Source organism: Apteryx rowi, unplaced genomic scaffold, assembly GCF_003343035.1.
Source record: "Apteryx rowi isolate R43461 unplaced genomic scaffold, aptRow1 scaffold_395, whole genome shotgun sequence".
Taxonomy (NCBI): domain Eukaryota; kingdom Metazoa; phylum Chordata; class Aves; order Apterygiformes; family Apterygidae; genus Apteryx; species Apteryx rowi.
This window is the reverse complement of record NW_020450474.1, coordinates 530,822-554,235: the sequence shown is the minus strand read 5'-3', so window position 1 is coordinate 554,235 and position 23,414 is coordinate 530,822. Positions and strand designations below refer to the sequence as shown.

General features: G+C 37.5%; 1 protein-coding gene across 1 annotated transcript in view; it reads left to right on the top strand.

Moving 5' to 3' along the window:
* The window catches only part of CNTNAP2 (contactin associated protein like 2), a gene marked incomplete at its 5' end in the record, with an annotated part of 659,794 nt that overhangs the window by 303,935 nt on the left and 332,445 nt on the right, over positions 1 to 23,414 (top strand). Inside the window, one exon of the mRNA XM_026074688.1 lies at positions 6,713 to 6,913. Within this exon, the coding sequence (XP_025930473.1) occupies positions 6,713 to 6,913 (201 nt within the window). The remainder of the gene's footprint in view (positions 1 to 6,712; positions 6,914 to 23,414) is intronic.

Here is a 23,414-nt window from a genome sequence, read left to right as displayed (position 1 = left end):
GAAAAAGCACTTTTTCATAGCTCTTTCCTTTATGAATGGGACACTCTATTGGACGTTAAAAGAGAACTAAGAAAAAACATGTTTGAATGAAGAAGTGGGCACCTGGAGGAGCATTATTTTTCTGAGGTGTTTACAGTTGGCTTGTGTTGGCACTCTGTCCTTCAGCAGGAAAGCTAGGATCAGCATAGTGAATGCAGTCAGGAACTCTTATGTGCCAATGTCTTTGGGAAGTATCCAGTCTCTTCTGCAGAAGGCAAAAGTCATTTTGACTACAAATATGGACAGTTAGGGGGGAGAGAGGGCATAGAGTGGGACAGGTGCTGTTTTCCATGCTCATGTTCCTTTTCTTGTTTATCTTACTATAAAAGCAGTCTGTTGCAAGTCTATATTGAGTTCTGTTTTCCACTTAAAACGCCCTTGTTATCTAAGGAAAGTATCATGGGTCCATCCCAAATGTATAGCACCCACTTTAAATACAGAATTCCCTTCCTGAGACTTCACAAGTAAATTGTTTTCTTACAATGGAGCTAAAAGCTGGGGGGGGGGTGTTCTTTAAGTGAAACATCAGTCTTTTTGACCTAAATTATTTTAATAATGGAATGATGCAGCCTGCTCAAAATTTATATACATCTGAAATTAACTGAAATCTGTCCRTAGGATTAACTTGGCAGGGAGGGGATGGAATATAGTTAACCCAGTTAGTAACAGTGCTTTACCTCATTATGGCTGCGTAATGTATTCTTCAGTCAGGTCAGCAGATCAGGTAATTCTTGGTGTTTTGATTTTTTTTTGTGAGATTTTGATTTTTGTGAGATCAAAAGGAACTTGGTCACTCTCCACCCCAGCTCTTTAAACTGCCTGACAACTCATAAGTCTCCTGGGTTTTATGAGCTATAATGATACAAGTAATATCGTGTGTAAATATGAACTGTACATAAACATGAAGGCTTCTCCTACGTGGTTTTTGCTCAACTGCTATGTCTTTTTTGAAAGCTCTGTGGCTATATATGAGTTACAAAATTAAGGCCAGGCCCAACAATTATATTGACTGACTGCACTGCTTAGCTTTTTTTTAACCGATCTCAAAAAAAGAAAAAAAAAAAAAAAAAAAAAAAAAAAAAAACAGTACAAAATGGGCTAAGGTGCAGAACTACATTGTCAGGACCCCCAGGAAACAGTAACTCTCTCATGCAATCACATGACGTACACCAAAAAAACCTTACTCTCTCTTGCTTTAAATTGTTTTTAGACCCTTCATTGTAATGTTACTGGATTTTTATAGTTTAAAATATGCTTGGATTTCTTATAAATGTTAGCTTTTAATTTTCTGTTTGTAATATTTGAGTATGGGAATACTATAATTATCCTTAAAATATTAATAACTATGCTCAATATTAATTCATTTAAGATAGTTTTTAAATTTGAATAACAAAGGTCATAAGCTCATAGAATATTTTATAAATGATGCTACTTAACATCATTATAATTGTTTTCTTAAGTGATCTCTGCCCTTTCAAGGGGCTTTCAGATATATGGAAGTCACATTTGGCTCTGCAACTTCTTATTATACTGTCCAACAAAATGTCTCTGAACACTTGTGGTTAGAAATCGCCATATGTTATGCTTTCTTAAAATAATTGCCGGCATACCAGAGGAATACTCATACCAGTATTGTTGTAACTGTAATTGACAGGAATATATATCAAATTACAGTTAACAGGGATAGATTTTTCACTTCCATCAACCTCAAATGAGATTTCTGTGTACTATTGACAGAAAACACAGGGTAGCTTTTCTTTCAGATTTGCATATATTAACTATAGCTGCCATGTTCTGTTTTCAATTACATGGGAGTAAATGGCAATGGTGTAGGAGTTTCAGGTAGTACAAGTTATTTCCATTATCATTTTGGTAATGGAAACTGGCAGCAGTTCTCGAGCCGATTACTGATTGACTCTAGCTGGCACCATTCTTGARTAAGTAAGCAGTTTCTGAGAAACTGGAACCATAAAAGAGAAAGTTGGCATTATTTTCAAACTATAAATATCTAGCCAATTTCCTTGGAAAGTATTATTACATTAAGGGATGAAACAAACAAATAGTCCAGACTAGAAGGGAAAAAAGTAGTTGGGAATCACCATACATAGAGAGAATGCCTACCTTTTTATATAAAATACAGAAGTTTGGTATTCCTGCCATGCAGTTTCCTTCCCAAACCTCTGGGGCCAGCACCAAGAGTGTGACTGCACTGGATGCAGGAGTTGGCTAGTGGTAACAGAGGAGGAAGGATTTTTGCTTGTGTCTGTGGTAGATGCTTCAGCAGCTGAGGAGAGACTCTGTCATTCCAGAATCTGTTCAGTTCTTGCCTCAAGGACTTCGCTTTCTAGGGCCACGGCTTTCTAGCTAAATCAGAAAAATGTGTGAAGAAGATAAAATCCCCCCAACCACACAAAGAGTGCCTTTCCTGTGCCCCAGCCAAGACTCAGCCTCAGCACTTGCTCTGTCTCTGACCTGCTGCTGCCGGTACAGATCTTCCAGCTTCTGCTTTTCCACCAAGCCACCTTGCTGGATGATCAGAAATTGTCGGCATGCATGTGTTGCCTGCTTCCATGCTGCGTGCACAGTACATCTGATACAGCTCACTGTCTGCCTTCAGGCTTGCCAGTGAGTGTGTCCTGTGCATCTGTAATCCGGTGGGTTTTTTCTCCTTATGAAAGTCTAGGGTCCTTTGGTCATTTGAACCAGTCTCTGAAACAATTAGTTGAAGATGAAATTGGAGCTAGCCTTCTCTTTTAAACAGGAATGGTTGCCCAGTGTTGCCTTTCAAATATTTGTACTCTAGATCGCCAATAATGCTTTAGAAAATAGAGAATGGGATCAGAGGTTATTCTGTTAAATATATTGTTCTCCCTGACAAACCCACATGTAATTTTTCCCCACCCTGTGCTTGAGGTCACTGTCCCATGTTACACAACACTTATGTTATCAACAAATCATTTGTCAGAAAAAAGCTGTGTGAGTTTTTTGGGGGTTTTTTTGGTTTGGGGTTTTTGTTTGTTTTCTTTTGGGCTAGCAACTTAATTAGCTTCATAAACTGTTTTATTGTGGTCCTAAATAAGCCATTGTACTGAGTTTTGGAAGAAACAAACGTTGACTTACATCACTTAGGTATACCCTAATCGACCTCCCATCACTTTCTGGACAGCAGGAAGAGATTGATTGGCTTTTCTATGCATGTTTGTATAAATATAAGCATAAAATCAATAACAATTTATAAAAAGGTGCAACAAACTTGTATTTTAGTAGTGCTTTACTTTTACTGCAACACAAAGATGCTCAGGTGGTTCAGAGGATGCATTTGCCTGAATTGGCTCTATCCTCCATGGGCCAAGAGCAGCACTTTGACCAATCCACACACAAATTTTTGTTCAGAGAGCAGGGGAATAAATTAATTAACCCAGCTGAAACTCTGTAGAAAATTCAGGTAAGGTGAGTTCAGCCTTCTACAGTGGAGTACTGCCAGAAATTTTAATAATGTGGGGTTTTTTTTTCAAAAATTGGTCAGGTCTTTGTGTATATGTACATGCGCATGCCATGTTCTGTCTGTGGTGCTAATTTTTCTACACGTTTCTCTTGCTCACATGAGATGTTTTGCCCTTTCTACATAAAGGAAACTTGTGTGCATCCAAGAGTACATCTCTATCTTCTTTCATCCAGTGGGCCATAGTAGAGCCTGAGCCTCTCCCTCCCCCACGGGGAAGTGTCAGTGCAGTGTTGTCTGGAAGCCCGTATGGGAAAGGAGCTCCATTTGGGGACGTAATGCCCTGTGCAGCTTCTGTTGCTAATGGCATTGCTGTGGCCTTCTCCTGACTAGTCTAGGAGCCTCTCCAGTCTGAGAAAGCTAAACTGAGGCAGTGTACCTACTGTGTTAGTAAGTCGCATATTAGGACAGTTAGAGCTCTTACATGTATGGTGCTTTCTGCCGAAAATGAGACGTTCCTGTCAGTGAATATATAACCTAGTTCAATCCCTTCCTCAAAAATAAAGCTGCAATAAAATTCCATCCCAGGCTTTCAAGAAAACTGTGTTATATTCTGTATATAACTTGGTAGGTGACAGCTGAAATCTTTCCTCAGTACTTTGGAGTGGGATTAAAGCAATACAGAAATAAAGATTCCTTTTCTTCCCCTGCCACTGCCTCTTTTCTTTTTTTTCAAAGTGGAAGAATAGTATTGTTTCATATGGAGCTTTGGACTAAAGTTATGAATATTAAAATAACCATCTTGCACCACCTGCTGAATTTCATCTCATTTGGCTAGTGATGTGCACTCCCTGTGGAGGATCCGTCTGCTTTGCTTACCTTATCTCTGAATGTTTGATTAGCAAGACTAGCACTGTATCAATTACAAACACATGGGTCCACATGATTCCATGTAATCAAAAACAGTCTGACACAATATGGTGAAAATGAAGACTGGAAAAAATTAAGGAGTACAGAGTCCTGGTGATAAGAATAATCATGGCATGGAAAGATAACTTTACTATGGGACACACCCAGAACTCTTTATGTAAAAATATTTCTGTGAACTTGGTGAAGAAGTACTGAAGCACTTTTGAGTATGCCCTAGTTTATCAAAGTATTTTCATGTAGTTAGAATATTGAAGTGCAGTATTTGGCTGTAAGTTTTGGGATTAGGCAGAGACTAACAGGGATGAGATTTGCATACATGAATTGAAAGCATACTGCTATGCACTACCTCTTAGGTTCTCACTACTGTAAGGCACATCTGTTAGGTGACTTAGTATTCTTTGAAACTGCCAGATGATCTCCCTGGAGAATGAGGTCTGTGTTTGTGATAGATACGGCAAAGGTAGCAGCATGACAAGTTTTCCTCTGCGTGCCTCTGAAAGGACAACTGTGGTCAATAGTGCTGCTCTGCAGAAACAGGTGAACTGTCTGGGGCCAAGGTGTCGGTGGCTCATCCAGGAAACTGAAATCTTGTGCAAGCCAATTCAAGGCACTGGAATAGACTTACAGATTTCTTAAGTTTTGCCTTAAAGTTCGGAGCTTCTTATTCCAAATAAAAGACATGTTTCTTTGGCTTGGCTTTCAGTAGTAAAAGTGTATAAAACAGCAGAAAGAGAATTAAATAATTAAAAAATACCCCTAAAAATGTGAGAGGACTATACGCAATAAATATTACTGACAAAAACTGATACACTTCTAGGAATCTTTAATGTAATGTGCTAAGGGACACTTTCTGTAGAACTGAAGAGAATGTTCTGGGTTTTTATTTACTATCAGTCCCTGGTACTAGTGTGGAGTAGGATTGACCTATTTCAGTTCTTGGCTCTTTGAGATGGACACTATGGACTAGCAAGTGTCAGCTGTGATAGTTTTTACACTATTAACTGATCAGCTTGAGGTAAACAATACATTCTTTACACCCAAGCCACAGAATAGTATTCATACAGGAAGACAGCGTCATTGATGATGACTGAATCTTCATAGTTTGATTCTAAAAACCTGTGTCTTTCAGATAATTGTTTTCATTTTTCAGTTCTGTGAAATGTCCATCTGAGAAAAGATAATGAAAGGTCTAGTATGGGAAAATTTCTATGTTCCTTTTCTTTATTTCCTTTCTAAACTGCATTCCAGCTTCTACAAATCTTTGACCAGAGGGGTGTGTTGTTTCATTATTATGGTATCTCACTGTAAATCTCTTCTGGTAACTACCAACAAAGGGATCGTAGTAATGCTTTTTCTAGGGATGTGCTATTTAGTAGTTTAAAGTTATATAACAAATACAGTCTCTGTTCTATGGTGAATATTTATGCTCCTTTTGTATGTGTGTTAAGCTGTGGGAAGGGATGAGATTCAGCCTGTCCTGCTTTATTTCTCATCGCCAAAAACTAGGGTATCTTTCCCCCCTCCTTTTCACCTTTTCACACCTATACTGAAGCTTTTAATTTCCATTGTCTTCCACTTCTATTATGTCTTGCCTTAAGATCCATACTATAACCACAAGTTGGCCATCAATGGGGTCATATAGTACTTCTATTGTAAAATACTAAGGTTCAATGAACAGTGGTTTTGCTTTACCCAGGGGACAGAGCTTGGGTCAGTAAAAGTGTACAAAACCTTTACTCTAGTGTATATTAATAAAACAGTGTGTTTTAGTATTAAACATTAAATGATGTAATCATATTAGAATTTGGTGCATCTCTGATATTACAGTATCACAAAGTGCTGTTGCCCTCCAGGCCACAGCAACTTACCACACACAGTGAATTTTCCTTGCAGGGAGTCCTTGAGTCTTTATAGCACCTGCCTTGTGTCCTTTTAATCGATTTCTGGTCAAAGCTAATCCTTATTAGTTCCACAAGTCACTGTTACTATTGGTCATTTAAGGAAGTCTCCTTACAGAAGCAATGGATATTGTCCCTTACAAAGCAAGCAGCATTTTGGTTATCAAAACCACAAAGGCAGCTAGGGTTTCATCTTTTCAGCAGTTTGTGGAAAGTTGTTGAAACTGTTTTTAGTAAATGCTGCCCCATGATGACTGTATACACGCATGCCCTTCTTTCCCACCCCTCACTCACAAATCATGTTGCAGAACACCTTTTGTAAAAAGGTCAAAATTTATTTTAATTTGTTTCCAGTGTCTTCTACTTATTTCTGTCTTGTCTTTTTTTCCCCTCTTCCTTTCAGAGGATAAAGTATGGACAACTGTGTATCATGACCTGCAAACGAAGACTTCTGTGGGAGGCAACAGCCTGGAGAAATTATCTGTACTGCAGCTCAACTACAGTGCAACTATGGACCAGATTTCTGCCATCACCAGTAGTGCTGAGTACTGCGAGCAGCTTATCTCCTATTTTTGCAAGATGTCCCGGCTGCTGAACACACCAGGTAGGATGAGAATGGGATATCAATCAAATACAGCATTAAAGAACTTCAGAATTATCTAAACAACTTGGTAGGTATTGCTGTTAGACCACTCAGTGAATGCATTTTCTTGTTCTCCTTCATTAAAGTTCAGAAAGGGGTAAATATGTGAAAATACAGAAGAAATTTTTTTCTTAGGAAATTTTGTCTGCTTGCTTACTACAGAAATGAATGCTGTAGTGTCACAGATCCGTGTATTCTTCTCTCAGATTTGATGCTCTTTAAAACAGGAGGGTTTTGGTACACAGGATGACTTTGAAAGTTTGGTTGATAGAGATTTTGAAAAATTGCTTTGGACTGGATCCTTGCGTGTCGGTGTGTGTCATCATATGTTAGAGTCATTGGGTGCACTGGCTGAATGAGGGCTGAAGGATTTGTTCCTATAATATCTCTGAAACAGTTGCTTATACATGGAGCATTTGCRGGTAATCTGTTGCCTTACCTATTGTAGAGGTTGGCATGTTCAGTAATGTAGTTGCGTCAGAAAGATGATGTGCTAAAACCTACAAGCAGATTCACTGCAAGTTTCTTGTGTTGTTGTGTAGCTCTCCTAGACGAGAACAGTTCTAGTAATGCTGAATGTGCCTTCTCGACAAGGTTTACTTATAATTGATAAAAACAAAAGTATTAGTTGTTGCTGAAAATTGTCTAAAGAATCAGTAAAACAGTATATAAGAAAGGAATTCATTTTAGAAACTCTTTTAATATGCAGTTAAAAATATTTTATGGGTGCTCTAATTGTGTGTGATAACATTCAGTGTTAAATAACTTTTCGATAGTACTTAACTAAGACTGAAGTCTAAGCGGAAGCCTATAACACATTTGTGTGATTGCAAAATGAATTCATTTTGATTGGTGCAATTAAAACACATATCAGAGGAAACTAATGGCTGGATACTTACAGTGTTATCCTTTACTTTAAGCTACTTGCCCTCATGAATTCATTTTGATATATTTGCTTATGGTGGAGTAGATAAGGGTTCATTTGGCATGCATGTGCATCTTATCCCTATTTCCATAAGCATTCTGTTAGTTAATAGATACTGTAATGCTTGTATTCCTCTCCCTCCTCCCTGCTGTTTTTGAACTATTTCTAATGCATGGTTTGTCTCTGTTATTATTATTTTGCTTAATTTAGCATAGCAAAGAGACTCTGCACAGAGGAAAGTAATCTCTTCTTTCTTGGGCCTTAACGTATAGGATCCTGAATCATGTTCATAGCTAGAAGTATTATGATTAGATTCTCCTGACGATACAAGCATTCTGCTTGCATGTACTTCAAAAGAATAACATGTGGATGCATCTTTGGGCAGGTTTTTAGAAGGCAAGTATACTTGGGCACATGAGCTGGAGATAATGTTCATTTGAAAAAAAAAATCATGGTTTACATGGAGTACAGTGTTAGATTCTCCCTCTTTAAATGTGTAAGACTGTCATTTCAGGACTAAATGTACTTTTCAGTATGTCTTTTTATCCTGATAAAATAGATGCATATTGTAACTGCAGGTGTTTGCCCTTTCTTCCAGATTTAAAAGACTAATTTAGCAACACACAGAAAATAACCTCATAAAAAAAATTTTTAAGAACTAAAAAAATAGAACAATCAATTCCAAATCTTTGCATTTTTAAGTTTTTTCAGGATTTTTTAGGATGTATTTTGCAAATACTGCTTGCTTCACATTTTCACCTTTTTTATAGAACAGAAAAATTGTCTTAAACTCTTTACTACCCAATTTCTCAGTCCAGAAAGTGGTTTTCTTATGAGAGTTCTTTTTGCTGTAAGGGGGAGAAAGAAACAAGAAATGAACGTCATCTTAACAAAGAATCACACGGCATTGTTTGAATAACACCAGTAGTGGGTTGTACACATAGTACAGCAGTGATTTATTTGTAAGTAGGGGAGAAGCCAGTGCATTTTCTCTTCTAAGCTGTCCCTTTTTGGCTTCAGTCTATGATTTCTAAGCTAAGGAACTAACCTTTCCTTCATCTCAGTCTCTCWTCTTCTGGAGGATTGCCTTATTTGCTAAATATATTTTGACACCCTATTCATCTCGGAGCACAGCTCCAAGTGCTTGTTTGGCTGCTTCCACCCCAGAGCTTTCTGTATAGATCACTGCAGTATGGTACCCGCAGGAAGAAATGAAAAAAAAACAGATATTTTGTGTTGCTCAAGAGGTGGGATCTTGGTTGTATTGAAGCCAGTAGCACTCCCCTACAGACTTCGTGGAAGCAGGATAGCATTTGTGGCCTTGATCACAGATGCTTCTCTAGGTGAGAACTTTTTCTTTATACCTTTCAGAGTAAGTAACCATTTAGAATAGGTTAGTTCTCCAGTACTTTTAAGTTGCATCAAAGGCGATAGAGAAAACTAAGAAGATAGTGCAAGAATTCAAGTCTTTCACCTTTTTGCCTCTTGAGGATTACATGACTTTACAACATGATTCCTTCTCAAGGAGAAACTGCTCRGTTAACATAATTTAAACCAAATCAGGATTGAAGCAGTTTCTTGATTTATTAATGACACATAATTAACTGGCCATCAGAGAACTCTACCTTTTTCTGCTTTTAGCTATGCATTTCTTGACAAGATAGTAAAAGTATATACAATTGTAATAGTATATGTTTTGTTGCTAATAATAACTTAAATAGATGGTTTTCTATGTCTAGGGGGAGATTGCAGCACAATGCTGTAGTTGAGAAAAGCCTTCATATTAATAAAAATGTTTTGTTGTGGGGTTTTTTTGGCTGCAGGCACAGTGGTCAAAGAATTCTCATTGTCAAGCGCTTTGAGAGCAACACGGAGACAGCAGTCTCCACAGACTAAGCATTTGCATTCTTTTATTGTGAGCTTTAGACTTTGAGTCTCTATTCCTCCGTGTCTTTTTCTCTTAATCATGCACTTTTATCCAAGCAAAATAGCATGTACATCCCCCTTAATAGATTAAATTCTTTGCTAACACTAAGGATTGGGAAAGATCTTACAGGTCACAATGCCATTGCCCTTTTGTTGGTCTGAGGGAAGCCAGTAATAACAAAATATGTTCCATGCAAATCAAATCATAAGAGACTTATCAAAACATTCTGGAAGAACTGGAATCCCATAAGACCATGAGGCAATTCAGGTTGGAAGGGACCTTAGCAAGTCATCTAGTCTAATTTCATGCTCAAAGTGGGATGAACTGTAGCTCTCTAGCAGAAAGTAAAGACCATCCAGAAATGAGATAGATTTGGTTTTGGTTTTGTTTGTTTTTTAACCCGATATGTTTTGAATTATGTTCAAACCTAGGGGTCTATTTCAAAACCTTAACGGAAGATCATCAGAAAAACAAAATTAATCAAGATATCCAGTTAGCTTTCTGAAGAGAGCACAAAACCAGACATTGGTGCTGAAAATGAACCATGCTCTTATCACAGATAGTAAGCAATAAAACTATAGGTACTCTATAAACTTCTGGGGGAGCCATTTTCAAACTGAGAGCCCACAGTGGATGCAATTCATGCTGCATTCACTGAATGCCATGAATTAACTAAATACTGAGAAGTGTGTTCAGTTCCCAACTCTGATACAAATTTCCTCTGTGACTTTAAGAATTTATTTTTTTCTGTTTTTTCAGTTCAGTCAACATGAGGATGATGCTTATTTTTCTCTGTGTTGTCTATTTAGATAAGTTTTTTAGAATACAAACCGCTTTGTGAATAGGCAGTTATTAGCATGATAGAGGCTTGCTCTTGGCAATGCAAGTAACTATTATAGTAAATATGTGAATGAAATCGTAAACTCATGGACCATAATTCCAGCTTAATAGTAGTGTGTATGTATATGTAAATTTGCAACAAAATAAACACCAGATTTTTTTTGTTTTGWTTTGCTCTTTTAAATTTACATTTCTGATAACTTCTTCTTGTTTCCTTGGAAACTTCGATTTTGAACAGATGATGATATGTTTAGTTCTGAGGATATACAGAAAGCTAGCATTTCTTGAGTTCTTGATGCCCGCACGCTGTTCAGTATGTGTGGGACATTTCCCTTGCTTCCAAATGGCAACCTGGAGGTGGAAGCATGTTCTTGTCCACTAGTTCACCACAGAGAAATAGGCAAAGCAGGATATGGAATCATTTATGAATTCTATAAGAGGAAACTTTGCTTCTTTGCTGTGAGAAGATATGCAGGACAGTGATAGAGTATACTAATAAAATGCAGAATGTAGGCTAATAAAATTAGATATTTTCATCCTCTGTTGCCTTTCGATTTCCTAATAACACTTGCCTGTGACTTCCTCGGTGTGAAGTTGTCCATGGGCCAGTGATCTCAGCCTCTGAAATGCAGAGGGAAGAGCATGCTGGTTCTGTCATCCTTTCCTTCGCCCCGGGAAGGAGAACCTGAAGGGAAGAAGGCTGCTGTGTTCAGAGCATCTGTGAGTCTGTCATTTCTCAGAGATATAGGAGCTGTAACAAATAAGCAGAGTGTAGGAGCTGAAAGCATGGATATAGAAAACAGAACAAGATCTGTTGGTGTTGTGTTCCAGTTTTATTCCTATTCACTATTCAGGAAGGAAAGTGATGCTTGCAGGCAGCATATGAAAAGCATAAAGCAGAATTATTGCAATACATGAATTACTGTTTCATGCCTGTTGTCATTGGAGGAAATGAGACAGCAGCTTCAAGAATTCAGGAGTATCTTTATTAACAGATGGAGCAGAAAACTTAATTTGTTTGGTTTGTTTTAGTTACGATAAAGCAATTGTAATACAGTACTAAATAAGATTTATGGTAGACTGAGATAAAAACAAAGTTAAATATTGCTATATGGTATTTCTATTAAGTAGACATCCAAATAAGATCTCTGTATCTAAATTTCCACATCTCTAGAAGTTAACTGAACTAGAATGCTAGTTACAGATATAATTCCTGCTTAACAAGAGTTTTTCAGAAGGAGTCCAACAGAGGAATGGGATTTCTGCTGTCCTGCAGTGATAAATGTAAACTGCTCCTAAACTAGCTCAGACCTCAACTTTCAATTCTTTATGCTCTTTCAGAAAACAAGCCCACAAGTTTTCACCTATCTTCTCCAACCTAGAGAAACTTAACGATTGACCCGCTCTTCTATCATTGTTTTAGGAAAACTGTTTTCACTTTCTAGTGATTTTTCAAGCACAAGGGTAGTGGGAACAATATCCTCATCTGCTACTGTGATCTACATTTACATGTTCTGTAAGTGGAAAACAACAACTTTTGGAGACACTTTTTCCATAATTGTTGTCATGTTGCTATAGAATTGAAGCAGATAAACTATTAATTTGCAAGTTAAGTATTTCTGATGAAATACAAATGGGCTTCTGGGCTCTTCTGTTCATAAASAGATTGTCCTTTACAGTCTGTTGTACACCATTCTTTCGTCTTCATTTCAGTCTGCCTCTTTGCTCATCTCTTAGTTATTCCATTGAGTTTTTTAGATACCAAGACCCTTGAGCTTCTTATCTTCACTTTGACTTCCTAATACTTGTAGCTGGTGAGCTCGTTTTGCTAATTTCTGAAGTTAATCTTTGCTGTTGTCTGGGAATTAGATGTAATCCCGTAGCACTGAGTGAAAAAGGCTACATAGTGCTTGGGGGTTTGTTAGAAATAATTGTAGCTGCTAACAGCTTTGTGAATTTTAGAAACCCATTAGGGAAAGCATAGCTGTACTGCTGTGAGCCCTAGTTTCTTTCACTATTCCTTTTTAAGAAGAAGTGGTGTGTTTGAGTTTTAGCTTTGCAGTTACAGCAGAATGTTCCAAAAGAGTTGTTTCTCATACTCATTCTCTCCATAAATGTGCTCTGCCTATTATGGGAAGAGATTCACTATCTTTATTTCTTAAAAGGAAAAGGGAGGAAAGTGATCATTACTACACTGTTTATAGTGAAGCCTGTTTTATAAAAACTGTCTTCAGAACCATTTAAGGCTTGTTGTTTCCACAGAGATGAGTCCACAGACATTGCTTCTTCATGAGCTCAGTTCTTTCTGGGGAAAAGTCATCTTTGTTGGTGAAGGACAGAATCAGCTTAGTTTATTAATTTCTCAAAGAATAATGTAGCTAGGTGGTATGTCATCCTGTGTATGAAGAATTTCATGAACAAGAATTTTTCACCCATCTACTAATGTATTTATGTTAATTTGAGGTTTTTTCTTTTTTAAATATATAGTGAAAACACCCTCTTTTTTTTCTTGCCTTTTCCTGAGATGTGTGTGTCATGAACAACTATATGAGGAATCAGAGTAAATGTATATAATTAAGAGAAAGTAGTACTGTGCAGTGGATAAAACATGAGAATCAAGAGACTGAGCTCTAATGTGTTATGGACTTCTTGGCCTTTACTTTATTGCCCTGTGTTGCCTTATAAGAAGACAAAACTATTCAACTGTCGTTAGAAAACAGTGTGCTACAGGACTGCSTGCCCTGTTCTTATGGGTGAGATGTCACTTTTTCATTTCTTGAGGCAGTACCTTTTAAAGATTTTCAGAAGGTTAAAGTTAGGGTTTCCTAAATTCTAACCTGAGCTTTCCCAGCTGATTTGGCTGGGCCATTGGGCTGTCTCTTTTAGTTTGTGTTTTGCCTTTGGAAAGCCTCTTCTGCCTCTCGTAAGGCTTTAAGCAGTCTTTAGTTAATGTTTGGGGTTTGAAAATATTGGAACCGCTTTGTAAGCACTATTTGCTGTTGCTATTAACATCATCAGATCCCACCCTCTATCATACACGTTTCATAATACGTCATTCCATCAGATAAAGTTTTGAAACACTACAGAATGCATGCAAACTTGAGAATAGATATGGTGGGGTTACCAACATAGGTGTGGCAATTTGAGGTATGAACATCCCGAAATACATCTCTTCCTAGGAATATGGTTTTTTTCAGTATACTTTTTATGTATGCTCAATCCTATTTGTAAAAGCAGTCTAGTTAAATGTTTTTTTCTGCATCATCTCTCAAGTTGAGTGCCTGAAACACTAACTTCTTTTCCCCTTTTCACCTTGTAAATAATTCCACATTCCTTTTTTTCCCCTACTTTTTCTCCTTTTTCCTTGTAATATAGCCCATTCTTTCCATGAATCCTCTTCAATGATTTGATATTCTGTCTGCTTGCTTTTGCAAACCTAAAAAGAGCTGGAGCATTAGATGGGATATGTAGGTGAATACATTTAATAATGTTAAAACAGTGTCTAACTTAGACCAGCTAACACTTTCCAGGAGTGTATGAGGAGGGAATTTTACTAAAGGTTAAAAGAAATATGCAAAAATACAGCATATTTTAAATCCAGATTAATGTCATTATTGTTGCAATTTGGGGGAGGGGAGTACATTGTCCCCTTGTACTGYTGTGTCCTCGTGTGTTTATGGCATAAGCTATAGGTACTCTTAGATTTCCTTGTGGAAATATGTCTGTATACATATAGGAATTTATATAAAAGGAAATGACTTCCAGACTATGTTCACTTCTTTAGAAAGAATTACTTCAACAAGATCATTTTTGGATGTATCTTTTTAAATGCTGTGTTATATGAGATCATATTACCTGCTTAATATGAAAAGGTGAACACAAATAATCTCTGATTTTTAAGCTGGGCATAGTTTACTGAAAAGGCATATGGACGATAACTACTATTTTAAAGGATTTCATKTTGTCAGAAAAAATGGTTGATGGATTCGATCTTTAATTCTTGGAATAATGAGTGGGAAAGAGATTTCACTTGATTAATAGAAATAGAAAAATCAATAAATATGTTTTCTGAAAAAGTGGATTTGCAGATAAAAATGAAAACAAAAAAACACCGTAAGATGCTTACTACATCTACTGGTAGAAATTAAGGTTCAAATCTGGGCACTTGTTGGCAGGTGCAATGATGAAGATAGAGCCTCTAGCAAGCTGCAGAAGACTGAAATGCAGACCAGCATTTCACAAGCAACAGCTAAAGATTTCAAATCAGCTACCAACTTAGCTGCTAAAGCATAATGAGTTTCAGAAAGTGGCAGCTAGTTAGTACACGCTTCTATCTCAGTTACACTAGGAAAGATTTAGTATGCTACCTTCTAATGCAAGCCTACCCCCGTACTGCTTTGCAGAAATAGCTGGCATGCATTGGTAGTCAGTGTGGTCTCCATAAAACATGTGCTCCACAAGTAAAGTGGGGTTTCAGAGGCAGCTTCAGATGCTGTGCATTGCAACAACAGCTACGATGATGATGCTTTGTTTAAACTGCAGATACGCAATAGATGCTTGTAACTTATAAAATGGCTCTTACTACCTCCCCTTTTCACAACATATTTAATATCTGTCCAGCTATTTTTAAGAAGTCTTATCTACCAAAGCGCTGGTGTAGATGATACAAATGATACAATTCATTATAGCTATTCAAGTTTAAGAACATCTGAATTTTGGAATGTACTATGCTACTAAACAGAATATTTTCTCCCAACCTGTTAAGAATCAGTGCTTCTGCTTTCTGCTAACATCAGTCTATCTCAAAAGCTTTTTTTTTTGTCTTTCCCCTTTAGTCATTTTTCTTTGTTGTATTGTGTCTGTATTCTGATTTCATATACACTTTCATAAAATCTAAATAGTATTTACAGTGGTGTTACTCTTGAATGACATAGAAATAACAGATCAAAGCTACTTTTCTTTTTAATCATCTCTCTCCTATGGCATGGACTCTGTTTTCATCAGTTTTTGCAAAGTGCTATGTCAAGTAGTGACAATGTTTGGAAGAGACACTGAACCAATTTCTTTCCTGGAATATCTGAAATTGCAAGGAGCCCCCCAGAAATGACAGGTATATAAGATAATTCATCTGTGATGATACTCTGCACCACTATGCTACTTTTTACCCACAGAGCTAAAAATATCTTAACAAAATCTCCAAATGCTAGGGAGCAGGAAGTAATGAGAGTTTTGCTGTTGGATTTTTGTTCCATTTCGATTTGGGGGTTTTGTTGGTGGTGGGTTTTTTTTCATTTTGTTTTGTTTTGTTTCAGGATTTCTGTGCAGAGTCTGTTTGAACGTAATAGGCTTGAGGAGTTCAGAGGATTGCTGGCCACAGCCTAGTGATCAATGCAGATCAAACTTTCTTGTGTTAAACACAGAGCTGGCTTAATCTTACTGAACCAAAAAAATCTTGACTGAGCTGATTTAATCTCACTGACCCAAAGGAATCTCTGCTCTTACTCTGATTAGTTCTGCACCTTCATCTGTGGCCATCATCCTGACAGCTAGCTCTGTTGTTCAAAATCACGTTCAAGTAAAAGAAAGCTGTAATGCCAGCCAGACTTTGTGAACACAGACAAAGCCCAAAGTCAGTAATGTGTGGAAACTGTGCGAGTCTGTGCCAAAAGACAAATTAGATCTTTCCTGTGATCAAGCTGAGGTTTTGCCCCCAGAACATCTTCCTCTCTAACATCCACTTGGTTCATTATTAAAGTAGAACAACTGAATATTCACAGATGCTTCACTGTGAAGCGTGTAGGTAATTGATTCATGTTTGCTTTCAGCATCACAATGTCAATGTCTGGTTTTATTTGGATTCATATGCAGTTTCCTTATTGTACAGTGGCATTTGGACAAGAGGAAGATAATCCAGTCACCCATCATGTCAGATCATTTGGCATATAGCAGAGTGCCATCTGCAGGCTGACTGTTAACATTTTGTTAAAACAAAACAAAAAAAACTTGTGTATGAATTCCAGTGAACACAGGCAAATAATAAGCGGTTCCAAAGTTTATAATATTACTATTGTCAAGACTTCATTTTTGTTCAAAGTAGTGCAACTAACTATTGAACTACTGCTTACAGAAAGAAGAAAGCTTTGTGGGGGGTTTTTTGAATGTCATGCTAAGTCTGGTAATCCTTTTGTTATATACCTTTTCATTAAGAATTCATTGTTTGTCTGTATTCTAACAGCAACAACAACCAAAAATCCTGTCAATTCAATCCGTTAAAGAATTCTTTTTCTCTTTCTTTCTACCACACTTCGTAGCCCCTGCTCAGAGTTGCGACTGAGGAATGATGATAGAATAGCTCCTCCTCTTTGCCAACTACTGGAAAATAGCAGTGCTTTCTTGCTGACAAAATCTTGAGTAGATAAGTTAAGCGTAATCAGAACTACTTCTGTCCTAAATAACTTCTTCTGTCCTACTTCAGGATATTCTTTAGGATTTCTCTCAGGTTAATTGCAGTGCAACACCGGTGGTAGCAACCTCTTACTGAGGTCTGAACTACTTTTTGTTCCTGTCTCCTGTAATCAGGCTGATAATCAATACCTTTCACTGAGTACAGTGGTGATCATCTTTCAGCTGCTCTTTTATTCCTAATGCTTCTGTCTTTTGTCAGTAAAGATAGTGGTGTCTTAAAGCCATCATTTTCCAGCTTCATAAGTCTCCCCATCCTCCTAGTCTCCCCTCATACAACCACCCTGTACTCTTTGTCATTTTAAGGTAAAAATTTCAAAAATTTCCAAAAACAGATATTTGTAAAAAATTTGGTTTTAATCAAAATGAATACTTTCCACACAACAGTACATGGCACTAGATTTAATCTGTTTGGAAACTAAGAGAGAGTAAGACAGTATTCAGCCCGGGGCAGGAACAGTGGCATTACCCCTCAGAGTCCCGGTCTCCAAATACAGCCTGGACATGTCTTGAATAAGCTGGTGGTCCTGCAAATCTGGATCTCCTCCCAAGGCAAATGGAAGGACATGGGTAAGAGGGGAGCCATGGTGAATGGGATAGGGTCCCTAACGGGAATGAGAGAAGGGCCAGAATGGCAACATACCCCGGAGAGCACCCTTTCCTCGCAGTCAGGACTCYGGGGATCAGGGCTGTGGGGGACGCCGGGAACCCCTAGCTCCGTTGCACAGCTGGAGAGTGCTACCAGCCCCCTCAGAGCCACAGAAGACAACCTGGCTGTGGGCAGCAGAAGTAGCAGGGAGAAAATGGCATACGTGTTTTGAGTGCATCCACACTTTCATGTGCGAGTGGCTTCAAAGGAAGGCAGAGATGTATTTCTTGTAGGAATATATTTTGCTTTGCAGAAGCTTTTACTAAACCATTCTCATGATCCTACAGCCTAAAGGAGTAGCAAGTTATGTTTGCAAGTCCCAGGGCATCATGGGAGTCTTCCTGATATAATGGTTTGTTCTAGAAGGATGGGAAGCAATAGTTAGCTTTAGGTCTGTGCCAAAGGGCAAAATTCATAATAAATTTTTTGAATTAAATGGAGTGGAGTTACAGCAAACCACCTTTTCTCTCCCTCTCTCCCTCCCTCTCTTTTATCTTTTTTTTTTTTTTTAAATAATCTACTGAAAGGATGAATGTGGTAATGAGTGAGATTACTGTCATTTTGGAAAAAGAGTAGAGTCATATTCTGTTCCTTATAAAGGCAACATGACAAAACTCCGAAAATTTGTATCAAAATCAGTATCTCCAGTGGTTGGCAGAGGCACACCTAAGCCTGTACAGGGGTGTATACAGGGCTGCAGTAACAGGATGCACTCGGCCAGAGTCTGTGGTGAAAAGGTTTGTAATAAACTCTGCACAGGACCTTCACCATATTCCTCTTGTATTAAGGAATAAATTGACATTTCTGTAGTTTTACTATGTCTTAATTGTCCTGCATTATTATGATTCTGTAACTTAAAAATAAGCTACAAAAAAAACTGTATTGAATTTAAATAGAGATTATAATCCCTGATTTATCAACACAAATTTGGCTTTGTTTCTGACTATTGTGTTTTACTGGGATATATTTATATACATAGGTCATTTTAACATTTAAGGGAAATTCCTTGTCTGTTGTCTCATTATGCAGTGTTCTTTCTATAAATAATATTAATCTAACAAATTTATTTCATGTTTTTTCTCCTCATACTTTCATGTTTTCCTATCATTAGGATTTTCAAACTGAGCAGACTATTTCTTCTTTTTTTTAGTTTATATATATGTGTATATGTGTGTGTGTGTGTATATATATATATATAAAAATAAAAATTTGGCAGTAAAACTAGTTCAAATATTTCCAAGAGCTAACCTTTCACCCAGATGAGTGTTTCTTGAAATGTCGTATATTCTTAGAGAGATGCAGTTTTCATTTTGGGTTTACTAGTTTTATTACTGCAGTAGTTTTGAGTAAAACTTTGATCGGTAAAAGAAACTGATTTCTGTTGAAAACTTGCACTGTAAAGGTTTCTTCAAGAGCTTTTCAATTTGACCTGTAAGTACTGTTTTAGGTGAAACCTAAATCATAATGCAAAAGTAAACATTTCATCTGAGACTGACCTGAAAGCCTAGCCAGATATGTATGTGCTACATCCTAAAGAACTTCCTTTATTTCCCACACGATTCATTCATAAATAGTCAATAATACTGAGGTTCCTTATATGTATGTGGATTTGTTTGTTCGCTATTCTTCAAATCTATTTCAAATCCTTTAGAAGAAGAGGGGCAAAGTTTTAAAGGACATAGGTGGCAATGAGAGAGGATCACAGTTTAGCAGGTGGAGATAAGAAGATGATGCAGCCACGGTACTGTGGAGTGATGGCGGAACTTGAAAGCTGCCTGGGAAAGGGGTAACAGTGCAATTTTTAGGAGAAGATGGAGAATCCAGATCACTATGTATACGGTGGCTGAAAGACCTATGGCAGCCAAGGAAAATATACTGAAGGAATTGTTGTAGAGCTTCATTATTTTGTTCTCAAATTGAAGTTGGTTTAATTGAAGCTAATACGATAATATTAGCGGAGTATTGGGAAATTAAGATAAGACTGCAGTGCTATGGAAGCTTTCTAGAAAGTACAGAGGTGCAGAAAGATGTGTAAAATATTAAATATTGAATAGCTTTATGCAGTTGGAAAAACTGGACAGTACTTCAGAGTTAAAATTTGAATAAAACTACATCTAGTGTAACTTCATTGAAATCAGTAGAATAATGAAAAGCTCATTTGCTACCTAAATAGTTTTCAGGTTTTGATTAGTTTTAGTATGATATTCTGTGTTTTAAAAATGAAGCCTTTTGAAAATGCAGAGCAAATTATAGGTCAGAAAAGGAACAAAATGGCTTTGAGTGTCTGATCATGTCCTTGGCTGAAGGAAAAAAGAGATGATGTTGCTTTCATTCAAGAGAATTTTAGAACTAACTAGTTTGCAATTTCATAGAAAACTCCATACAAGTTCTAGGGTACTTTACACCCCCATTTCCTTTGATCAATGTAGAACTTCAGAAAGTTCCTCACGCTGCCACATTTCACTCCTGGAGAGAGATGTCCTTATCTAAAGTGTCTTTGGAATTGGATTAGCTCCCTTAAATGGCTATGAACCCTTGAGTTCAGCTTTGGGATGCACTACATGAAAGCTCTTTATGTGCTGTTGGAGGTTGGTTCTTTTTTTCACTCCCTAATGTGAAATTATCCAAGTGAAATAGTTTAAAAGACATGCACCTGACAGCTTCCCTTAGAGGGTTCAGCCAAGGACAGCTGATTAATTTAGGTATTAACTTTAATTTAAATGAATGTACAGATTTAATTCAAAGTCTGTGACTGAAGAGGTTTAAGAAAAAACAGCTTTGGAGATATGTAGTGCAGTTGTTTTTAATAATTGAAAAGTAGCAAGTGAAAGAAATTTTGAAAATAATGTGATACTGAGTTCTTCACCTAGATCTAACCACTTCAGATCCCCTGCAGAAAAGTAGTGCCTGAAAATTATTTTACCATGTGGCCATTCAGCTATCAAGATAAGATGAATTGGTAGTCTCAGTATAGTTCCTACTGGGCAAATGCTGCATGTAATACAATCATCATCAATTCTGGCACCTTCCTCTGCTGTCTTAGCTGAGATTACCAACAGGCCAACCTGCTAGTCTCCTAAAGCAACAGCTGATACATGGCTGCATGAGCATTTTATTTTTGGTCAGCTGAATGCTGGAAAATGTTGAAATGTTGAATGTTGAAAAAAAAAAAGTCAAGAAAAATAGATCTTTTAAAAAAAAAATCTGTTTAATTTTTTTTAAAAAAGTTGACATCTTCAAGTCAAATTATATGATGCATTTCATATTTTACTCTTATTTAATATAAATAATTGAATTATTTTGTTTACAAAATGTAAAACAATAAATTCCATTCTCTGTGATTTTTCCCCCCTCTGTTGTTTTTAGTTTAAACAGTATGCTGAATTTGACAATGAATATTTTCTTCAACCAAAATCCATGCTTGAGGAAGGGAAAAAATGTTTTAACACAAATATAGATTAGTTCCAGGTTGCAGGACGTTGGCAGTGGTCAGATTCATGCTGAGTTAACACATTTGCATAGTTGCTGTTGATTTGTATTTATTCGTGAGTAAGCTGGACATGAGTTGTCAGAATTGTTAATGAACCTAGCAATTACTATTGGTATTTCCTTTTATTAAGACCATTGCCAAGTGAAATGGTTGCAGTTACACCCCATGATACAATGTGCTTCCATGTGAAGGGCATGCTGGACCGCCACCATGTTGCAGAAGAATCCGATGTGCTGCGACAAGCAAACACAGCTGCCGTCGGCCCACACTCACACAGAGGTGCTGCCGTCRTTTGATAGCATTAGGCTTTCTGCGCTAAGTAACAAATTACAGGTCTTGTTTGCCGATGAATTAACTGTCTTTCCATCAACTCTAATGGGAGCTTGATTGGCTTTTAAGGCGCAGGGACTAAATTTTGCTCTCAAATACTTGTAGGACTTCAGTAGGATGTTAGGGAACTGAACTYGGACTCGGAACAACACAACTGTGGGAGTCCCTGATAATGATGCATACTGTAAATCTGATATCAAAGGCTATCTTTCTTGGCAATTTGCTACTGCAGGTAATAGAAAAAGTTATCTGATCCTGTAAATGACCCATGAAGTCAGCACTGCCCTATTAGTCTCTTGTTGCTTGCCTAGTACTTGCTGAGAAGCTACTGACTGGATGACTGCATTTCTCCAGGAGCAGTAAACGATGTATGGGAATGCTAGTTAAATGCATTTAAAAAATCCAGTGTCTAGTGACAGATGTTGCTGCTTGTTTCAGTAAACCCATTCAGTGAGTCAGACTGGGCATTTTTAATCTTTTTTTTTTTTTCTTTGAAGAATTTGGATAGTTGAAGCAGCAATGTAGATGTACTTTAGTTTATGAATATTTTTTTCACAGGAACTGCCAAACTTTTAGCATAGCCACTGCATTAAACTGTCTCACATTTCTGCACGAAATTTGTTCTGGACACAAATCTCTCTAGGTCTTGTGCTCCCTCAAGGAAGTGGTAGTGTTCAGACGTGAAGATTCCTCCCTGCCCTTTGTAGCAAATATGCCTTTGAAAAGCAAGACATAAAAAGGGAAAAATTCCGTATGCTTTGGATTCCTGTGAGAYGTAAGGTCTCAGTTTTGCATCAAGTTACATTTGAATTTTAATGTTTTTAAAAATAAGATATTCTATGTTCTCTTCCTTAGTCTTTGAAGCCTCTTGGGGTTGAGTTCAGAGTATAAATTATATCTACTTACCTAATGTGTCACAGCTATGCTAGCACCTACATTCACAAATGTGAAGAGGAATGCAAGGTGCCAGCTCCCCAGTCCCACAGCTCTGTTKTAGGCAATGCAGAGATGAAGTCATGAGCAGCAGAATAAGTGGTCTGAATGCTACTGTTAGAAACTATGTCAGCAAACCTCTCCTTGAAGCTTTTAAAGACCTGACTGGGCACAACCCTAAGCAACCTGGTCAAAATTCAGTGTTAACCTTGCTTTAAGCAGAAGGGAGGACTAGAGACCTCCCGAGGTCCCTTGCAGCCCAAGCGATTCTGTGACTTCCCTCTGCAGTACAAGTGGTGCACCTTTATATCACTGCTGGTACGGGCTTCTCCCTGTTAGGAACAGAATAGTCTGGTGTTGGCAAGAGCATTGTTTCAAACCTCTCTTTGACGTGAAGAAGACCTAAGAAAAGAAATTAAGTAATCCTGTTTGGGCAGAGGACAGGGAAGGCAGAAATCAAAGTCAAGACACAATGGCTGAACAATGCACAAATTTTTCTCCTAGCAGGAATAAAGGATGTGGAATTCACACTATGTCGGGTAGATGAATTTAGTGCAGTCATGCAGGGGAAAAAAACCTGCAATGAATGGACTCTACTTCTCAGTGAGAGCAAAGTATCTTTGGAGCAATTCCTGCCATGTTTGCAGTTGCTTTGAAATCACTATAAACATCATAAATCCACTAAAATTTTGTGTCCCACATTTACTGCAGTGATTATCGTGTGCATGCATAAAAGAGCAGAATTTGACCAAAACTTTTAATTGTCTTTTAAACTCCCAAAGGGTAAAGTAAGTTACGTGAAAGCCTAGGAACTGCAGACTGAAGAACAGTAATTTATTTGAATATACTTAGCAGACAGTAATGCAGTAGGGGAAAGAGAGAAACAATGATGAAGAGGAAAACATT